This window comes from Vitis riparia, chromosome 10 (genome assembly GCF_004353265.1).
Source record: "Vitis riparia cultivar Riparia Gloire de Montpellier isolate 1030 chromosome 10, EGFV_Vit.rip_1.0, whole genome shotgun sequence".
NCBI classification, from domain to species: domain Eukaryota; kingdom Viridiplantae; phylum Streptophyta; class Magnoliopsida; order Vitales; family Vitaceae; genus Vitis; species Vitis riparia.
The window spans coordinates 7,492,792-7,501,878 of record NC_048440.1 but is presented as its reverse complement, the minus strand read 5'-3'; the positions used below and the strand labels follow the sequence as shown (position 1 = coordinate 7,501,878).

The 9,087-nt window shown below is 35.8% G+C and overlaps 1 protein-coding gene across 1 annotated transcript; it reads left to right on the top strand.

Annotated features, from left to right (window-relative positions):
• Positions 1–5,558: 5,558 nt before the first annotated feature.
• LOC117923047 (cysteine-rich receptor-like protein kinase 10) lies at positions 5,559–9,087 on the top strand. The gene is made up of 7 exons (XM_034841302.1): positions 5,559–6,376; positions 7,149–7,263; positions 7,496–7,645; positions 7,734–7,944; positions 8,107–8,344; positions 8,532–8,682; positions 8,782–9,087. Exons 1-7 carry the CDS (start codon positions 5,559–5,561, stop codon positions 9,085–9,087), a joined length of 1,989 nt encoding a protein of 662 aa, XP_034697193.1.

Here is a 9,087-nt window from a genome sequence, read left to right as displayed (position 1 = left end):
TGCCAAAGGGATGAAGGTCTTTAAATCAAGATTCAAAGATTTAATACTTGAATGAGAAATGGGGAATGGTGTGACACTTTAAGCTTTTTCTCTAGGAGATCATTTCTAAAGAATGAAAGAACAATCTATCTCTAATATCTATGATCTCTACCCAATCTCTAACCCTTAAGGGGTTAAAAGAGAGATATTTATAGGCAAAAACCTAAAAGGGTTTTAGTTTTGGAAGGTTTTTCAATTGAATTTACATGAAATACTCATTGGAATCTGCATGACCGCTTGAGCCAACTCACTAATCACTTAAGCACCTCGGGTGCTTGAGTGGTATGACTACCTTGAGCACTCTAGTCCGCTTGAGTGCTTCTGCTCTATTTAAAATTCATTTAAAAATATTTTTAAGTTCAAAACAAAATTGATCCTTTTAATACCTCAACAAAACCTAATTTACCACAAGTCAAACCTCTTTAGACATACCTATGTCTTATCGATTGGACGAACAACAACTCTTGATCTTCAATGGAGAGCAAATCACCATCTAAAAAGACTTCTATGGCCAAATATAAAGAGGAACAAAATTGCCAACATAAAAACAAGACTCATCCTAACAATCTTCCCCTTTGGAAATTTTATGACAAAACATCATCACATAAATCCACCCGAACTCTCATGACAGAGTTTATATAACACTCAATTAAAACTAAACTAAGGGAATGCTTTGCATCACTTTATAACACTCATCTTTCAACCCTGTAACTTGCACACATACAAAAAAACTATACCAAATATAAAACCATGTGAGAGATAAGATATGATCAAGAAAGCAAAACAAGATAATTGGAGATTTTGCTTGATGCCTTATGAAAACATGAAAAATGAACAAATTCCTATAGTGACACCAAGGTACAAAGCAAAGCTCGAGAGGAATATATATGTATGCAAATCAACCAAACATAATAGAAGCTTGATAAGACACAAATCAATAATAATGCTTAAAGGTCTATCTCCAATCAAAATATAGATAGTGAAAGCCATGGGAAAAAGCTTTTATAACTTAGAATAGTTCTAGAGAGATAGTCAATTTAAACATAAATATCTTATAAGAAACATTTGTTTTATGTATCTCTCTTAAACTTTTAAGTTATGCTTTCATCAGTTGATTTGGTTTTCTCCAATGTCTTAGGTTTAATTTTCTCCAATATTTCAATTGATTTCCCTTAATATTAAGGAGTTTCTTTATCTTTTCCCAATTATCTTTATGCTTATGTTCATGTCTATGCTTCCCCTATCTCCATATTTAAGTGAATTAAATATTCAATGATCACCCATTTTTTTGTCACAAAAACAGCAAAGTAAATTGATCATAAACACAGGAAAGGACACAAGAGAAAAAGAGAAATACGAGCATCATAAATATATAAAAAAAAATGATTCTTGATACATAATATAAGCGATAAATAGAAATCCAAATCAAGTACAGAAAAATATAAATAAAAACTCTATGAATTTGGTGGCGGCAAAGGGGCAAAGCTTGAAACACTCTGAGAGTTGATCTAGGAAACGATGTAGTCAAGCTTGTGGACTCGCATTTTTCATGTGCATCTCCACTTGATGGCGAGACTCACTTTCTTTGTGAAGAACTATTATTTTTATGAAAACTAGAGTCACCACTATTTTTTTTTAAGGGAATAAAATAAGAAACTAAAACCCTAAGAAAAATGACTCCTTAAGTTTTGAAAAATCATTTATTTAAAAAACCCGAGTCTATGTTTGGGGATCAGGTTACCTATCGGGAAGATACCTCAAAGAGGTAATATCCCTTTAAGCCCTAAAGTGGTAGCTAAATTGAGAGAATACGACAATTAGCTTATTGATTGAGGATACCAAGAAAGGTTAAGGTGATTTTGAAATTCTACTACACTAGCAAGTCAAGCAAGGATTCTAAATACGATGATCATAAAGAAAGGATAGTATGCGTACCTGAACCACAACTTGAGCCCTAGCATAAGACATTAAAGTTAGTTTAGATATCATATCACTCAGAATGCATTACCATCTAGATCAATAAGCATTCATTGGGCTCAAGAAAGGGGGCTATTAGGCATGAGTACAAGTTAGCAGGCCTATCAGCTTCCTTCAAATTTAAAGTAGCAGTAGGAGGGCATGTGTAAGTAAGAGGGGTATTTTAGTAAATAAAAACCAAATCAACCAATAACAACATTTAACATAGAAGTATTTCACACACGAAACACATGTTTCTATCAAATTAGAAGATTAAGAGTGGAGGGCGTACTTGAGTTGTAAGTTAAAATGTGCTTCCATGGAAAACAAGGTTAGTGAACTTTTTTTGAATCTTGTAAGCATTTTTTCATGTTGCATCTTTTGAAAACAAGTTGGACAACTACCCTCTTGTTTCTTTTCAACTTTATTTTCCTCATTACCTTGTATAGAGAAAATTTGAACTGTAGATGCTTGAGACATACATTTTGAATCCTTTTGAATTCGATCTATTGAAACTAACTTCTTGGGACTTGTAGTCACACCTCTTAACATGAATTTCCTTCCATCAACAATAAAATCCACTCTAAAATTCTTGAAATCCCATAATATGGGTCCCAATTAAGCTATCCATTGAATTCTCAATACCATATCACATTCACACAAAAGTATGAGCCTCAAATCCACCTAAAAATCCTTCCCTTGCATGTTCCATGTCAATTGCCTACAAATTGCATCTCTAGTAATTTTAGTTCCATTCGCTACTACCACCTTCATGGGGTTGGTAGTTTGTATGGAGCATCCTATTCTTTTGGCCACTACAAGATCAAGGAAATTATGGGTGCTTGCTAAGTCAATTATTATGGTGACGACCTTCTTCTTGATGTGGCCATGAATTCTCATGGATGAGATGTTGAACCAAATATTGCATTGATTGAAACCACAAGATCATCCAACCTAATATTATTTTTAGCTTCACATGTCGCTTCCACTTCACTTTCATGACCATCTAATAGAAAAAATTGCTTTCTTTTACTTTTATGACCAGTTCATACTTCTCATCACAATAATAACAAAGCTTTTTTTCTTGTCTCTCTTGCATCTCTACGATTGAAATTCTCTTAATGGGTGGTAATTGACTATTCTGATTCATTTTGATTCCTATAAAGTTCATTGTACTCTCTCCACTTTCGTTTAAGTCCTTAGCTTCCCTGATAATTGTCTTCATTTTCCCTTCCTACAAGGCTAACTTGATGGTTTGGGCTAGTATGTTTGGTCGAAACATTGTGACTTGATTTTTGATTGATGAAACATTAAACAAAAAATTCCTCTAACAACCCACTAGTTCTAGCTATCAAAGCTTCAAAGTACTCTTGGTATGCCTTAACCATAGAAACTTGTTTTAATTTGGTTATTTTCCCAATAGGGCTATCATATACATTAGGGCCAAACCTAGAAACAACATTTATAGAAAATTGTGTCCAATTGATTTCCTTTGTATTAGCCTCGTACCCTTGAAACTATTTCAAGACCCTTCCTTCTAAATATAAGGAAGCCAATCCCACCTTCTCTTGGTCCTCAATTCCATTAATTTTAAAAAATCTATCACATTTGTAAATCCACCCACTAGGATTCTCACCTTCAAAATTAGGAAAATTGAGTTTGGAAAACCTAGTTTGAAAGGAGTTTGTACTGTGTGAGTGGTAACCTATCCCACTTTTATTGATTGAAGCATTGTCCCCATTACTTGATTCCTCTATTCTTGAAGTCATGTGTTCAAATTTTAGGTTTATGGTTGTGATCATCTTCAATAGTTCTGATAAGGTGATTGCTTGTTTATCCGATGATTGCTTCAATTGTTTAATAGTATCTTCAAGTCTACGTTGTTCTTACACTCTAGTCTCTTTTTCCATGATTGGTGTCAAGATCGTGCTCTAATACCAATTCTTCTGAGCCAAGGAGAATATACAAATTTGAGAGAATAATTTTTCTTATTTAAAATATTTTTCCATGTCTTTCCCATTACAGTCTCCCTATTTTATATAAACTACTAATAGAAATAGAAACTAAATAAATAAAAACTAATCCTAAAGATCCTTTATTCCCTATATTAAATAGAAACTAAATAAAATATAACTAATCCTAAGATCCTTTATCTCCTAAACTAAATACAAACTAATTAGGAATAGAAACCAAAGATTTAGGGATCGTATGGATCCTTTATTCAGGTTGTAACAAGTGAGAGTTTCAGCAGAGTGAATGTTCCAGGCTCATTATTTTTTGTCTTAATTTTGAGCTTGAATTGTTAGGCATGTCTGTAGTTAATTTACCAATTGACTGTTTTGTGATAGTTTTTTCGTGGATTATTTCATGATTAGAACACTTTTCCAACTAAAGCCACATCTTCTTGTTCTTTCTCCAGGGGGGAAGAAAAGAGAGAAGCTGATGATGGTGATCAAGGGTGGCTTTCAATGGATGAGGACTCAGAGGGCAATCTTGTTTTTTAAAAGATGTTCTCTTTCGAGACATAAGTTTTATTGGTTATCTGAATGGTGATTTGATTGTAATAAGTAGTTTGAAGATTCAATCAGTTCTCCGTGCTGTTAGGCAATCTCAGACATGCTTAAATAAAATGAATGAACTTGTTTCTAAGGTTAATGTGGTTTTTGACTGCTCAAAACCTTGAATTAATGTATTTCCAAGTTACTAATTATGTTTTACCATTTGGAAACAATCTAATAGTGAGGTGTATATTTTTTTTCAATTTACTTTAATGTGTGATACATGTTGGTAAGGATGTGAAGTTCTCATCTCAGCCACCGAGATTTCCCAAAAGTTCCTACTAAGTAATCAGAATGTTTGATAAAAATGCTAATTTTAATCCAACCGGCTGAAATTTTACAGGCTTAATGTAGTAATTGGAAGTGCATAAGCCTCCATTAATGTGAGGCATAAGAGTTTAATGCCAATTTTCCTTTGGGGGTGATGAGGTGGGACAATAGAGATATTGACTTTTGTCAACATCAGACGTAAGAGTTTGAACCTAATTGATCATTAGGCACAAGGTTAGGCCACCATCAGGGGAAGAATTCGTGGTAATTGTGTACTATTACGAACTAAACCTAGCACAGATTTTGGTTTCTTGAGTGGGAATGCTCCATCCCCATGTCATATTTGGAAGAACAGAGATTCCTAATGCAACTTTAATAAGCATCTGTCAACAAGGTAGAGTGGCTAGTTTCTCCGGCATCTGGGCTTAAAGTCAAGGCCATGCCTCTAGAACCTCGGTGTCTCTGACGTTTGGCTTGAAGTAGCATCCAACAATAGCAAAATTTCTCTCCCTTCCGTCATTTATCTCATCATAGTAGTTGACATATATTCATTTTTGTTTGAATCAGATAACATAAAACAAAGAAGAGTCTGTTTCCAAACTTCAAGTCCTGTTGGTTTGTTCAAAATTTCAAAACAATCCTAGTTGCCATATTTCTGGTTTTAGGTATATCAGAGCCATATATAGGAGAAAGACCATGGTTCTTCACTTTCTCCCTCAACTTTCTCTGAGAGACATGGCCATTTTCTCAGAACGAGCAATTGTGCTACTCTTCTTTCTTTCTTCTCTTATCATCCATGGAAGCCCGAAGCCTGACCTCTTCTATAGCCTTTGTACTGAAAATGGCAACTATGAACCCAATAGCACTTACCAGTATAACCTCAACCTCCTCCTCACTTCCCTGTCGTCAAATGCTGCAACGCTTAACGGCCGCAAATTCCACAACCAGACGGTAGGCCAAGCGCCAGACATGGTATATGGCCTCTACCTATGCAGGGGGGATGTCACAGACGCAGTATGCCAGAACTGCGTCCAGACTGCAAGTCAAGAGATTCTGACCAAGTGTCCCAACAGAAAAGAGGTAATCAGTTGGTACGACCAGTGCATGTTTCGGTACTCCAACCGATCAATCTTCTCAATAATGGAAGAAAGGCCAAGTGTGACTGGGTCTAACGAATTGGAGATGGAGGACCCAGATAGGTTTGATCAGATTGTGAATGAAACCATGGTGGGTTTGATTGAAAAGGCTACCTATAATTCTTCTGAGAGAGACATGTTTGAGACTGGAGAAGCAAAATTTAATGCGTCCACCAAGATATATGGTTTGGCGCAGTGCACACCAGATTTATCCGGCAGCGATTGTAGGAGGTGCCTTGAAAATATTTTTTCTCGTATTCCTAATTGTTGCTATGGGAAGCAAGGGGCCAGGATTCTAGGACCAAGCTGCAACTTTAGGTACGAGGTGTACCCTTTCTATGGAGACTTTGCAGCTGCTGCACCGCCTGCACCTTCACCTCTGTCACCTCCAGGTAATAATACAGCTTCTGAATCTAAGCAGTATTGGTTGATTCGTTTCTCTACTTTCTTCGAGGCATCTCCATCATAGAAGACCGTTTTTTTAGTCCTTTCTATCAGAAATTTTGGCAAAATATTTTGAACTGTGACAGTCCTGACCATGTCTAAAAACTTTAAAGATTGTAGAACTTGAACAGAGACAATGCACCATGAAGTAGGTGATGATAGAAGAGAAACTACGTGATCTCACTGTTGTAGTGTTGTGTGCATTAATACCACTACAGACAAAGCATGCTACTTCAGCATCCATATATGGCCAACCCAGCAGTCATGGTTTGCGTTTTCTTGTCCAGTCTACAAATATTAAATGTATTAAACGAGTTAAGCTTTGAATCTTTGTTACTTCCTTCTTTACAAGCCAGAGTTCAATATAAATTGACACAAAATGGTTATAATTTCTTCATTGAGCTGATTTTTCTCATGCATCCATTAAACTTAGAACTTGAGTTTGATGGTTAGGGAAGATCATATTTGCAAGCAAGACAAAATAAATACCTTAGAATTCTGTTTCATAAAAATTGGTAAATGTGATTTTAGATCTAAAATATTTTAAGTATGCCAGCTACAGAGCCTTCCAAGAGATATTTCAAACTAGAATTGACTGATTTTAAGATTTTCTATATCATACATCATGAATGATACTATAAGGGATTAAACAAAACTATTTTTTTTTTCCTCTCCTATTTTTAACCATTGGCATGGATTCTAAATCTATCCTCCCTAAGCCTGACGATATTTCTTCATCTTGTATAGGTAAAAAGGGAAACTCGTCCCGGCTTCTAATTGTTATCATTGTTCCTGTTGTGGGCACAGTGATAATTTTTGGCTTCCTCTACTATTGTTGGCTAAATAGGAAGATGAGAAAAATCAGAACTGGTATATCATTTACCCTTGGTGAATTAATTAATTCTTTTATACCTATTAGCCGTACATTTGAGGAATTTTAATCTATAGTTTTACTTGTATATGATGACTGTTGGGTGTTATGGGAAAAAAAATTACTATTTCTTTTTTTCTCTTGAATCTGCTCTTCCATGAGTGTACATTGTGCATTGAATTGAATTCTTGGTGTGTTGCAAAAAAGGAAGCAAAAGTGACTCCAGGCCAAGTGCTTTTGGGGAAGACAGTCAAAGCATGGACTTGACCATGGATTCACTACTCTTTGATTTGAAGACACTTAGAGCTGCCACTAACAACTTCTCTGATGCTAATAAGATTGGTGAAGGGGGCTTTGGAGCTGTTTACAAGGTAAGGACGCTGGTGTGTTTACAAGGCTTGTATTGATTTCAAGATTAATTAGAGTATGCTTAACACTAACATGGTGAAGATATCTCAGGGTCTACTTTCAAGTGGACTAGAGATAGCTATAAAAAGGCTCTCAAGAAATTCAGGGCAAGGGGCAGAAGAATTCAAGAATGAAATTGCATTACTTGCTAAACTTCAACATAGGAATCTTGTTCGCCTTTTGGGGTTTTGCTTGCAAGCAAAAGAGAAAATACTCGTCTATGAATTTGTGCCCAATAAAAGCCTCGACTACTTTCTATTTGGTCCGTGTACCTTATATTTGCTTTCTATATAGATATACATATATATTTGCACACATATACACATACTGATGATGTATAGCAGAGCCTTTTTGTTCTTTCTGAATTATTGCACTCTGTCTGAACTCCATCATTAAGCTTACATTTGTTCGAATGAATGAACAGATACCGACAAACAGTCACAATTGGATTGGCCTACACGACACAAGATTATAGTGGGTATTGCTCGAGGACTACTTTACCTGCATGAGGAATCTAGGTTGAAGATCATTCACCGTGATCTTAAAGCTAGCAACATATTATTGGACTCCAAGTTGAATCCCAAAATTTCTGACTTTGGCATGGCAAGGATTTTCTTTATGGAGCAAAGTCAAGCAAATACAACGAGGATTGTAGGGACATAGTAAGTTTCCGAAAATTGAATCTGTTTTACATTTCTAATCCAATAACTATACATGCTTCCAACCCATCAACTCCATCAAACTCTTTCGAAAGCAACCTATAAATTGTAAGCATTAGAAGTGAGCAAACAAAATTATTCTTGATTCCAACTTCTTCTCCCTGATATATCTGTCTGTTGTGTAATGCAGTGGTTACATGTCTCCTGAGTATGCAATGCATGGACAATTTTCAGTGAAGTCAGATGTGTTCAGTTTTGGTGTTTTGCTTCTAGAGATACTAAGCGGCAAGAAGAATAGTTGTTTCAACAACTCAGAGTGCAGTGAGGACCTTCTAAGCTATGTAAGTATATGCTATACATGATCCTAAAGTAGTTCTTCTGTTTTACTGTTCGATAGCATAGATTTGTGCTCAATACATGCATTTGATGAATTATTGCAGGCTTGGAGACAGTGGAAGGATCGAACAGCTCTGGAACTGATAGATCCAATTCTGGGAGGAGAGTATTCAAGAAGTGAAGTAATGAGATGCATCCATATTGGGTTATTATGTGTTCAAGAAGATGCAGCTGACAGACCCACAATGGCATCAGTAGCTCTCATGCTAAACAGCTATTCTGTTACTCTCCCTTTGCCTTCAAAACCCGCCTTCTTCCTTCATTCTAAAAAGGAATCCAATCCATCCACCAGCAAATCTGTATCGATGTCCGTAGATGAAGGGTCGATCACTGAAGTGTATCCAAGATGA

What these genes read in the sequence shown, in the direction of transcription:
- LOC117923047 (XM_034841302.1), top strand. Translation starts at nt 5,559, where the DNA reads ATGGCCATTTTCTCAGAACGAGCAATTGTGCTACTCTTCTTTCTTTCT. An exon ending in CCTCGACTACTTTCTATTTG is followed by an intron (nt 7,945 to 8,106) that starts GTCCGTGTACCT and finishes ATGAATGAACAG; the next exon opens with ATACCGACAAACAGTCACAA. An exon ending in ACGAGGATTGTAGGGACATA is followed by an intron (nt 8,345 to 8,531) that starts GTAAGTTTCCGA and finishes TGTGTAATGCAG; the next exon opens with TGGTTACATGTCTCCTGAGT.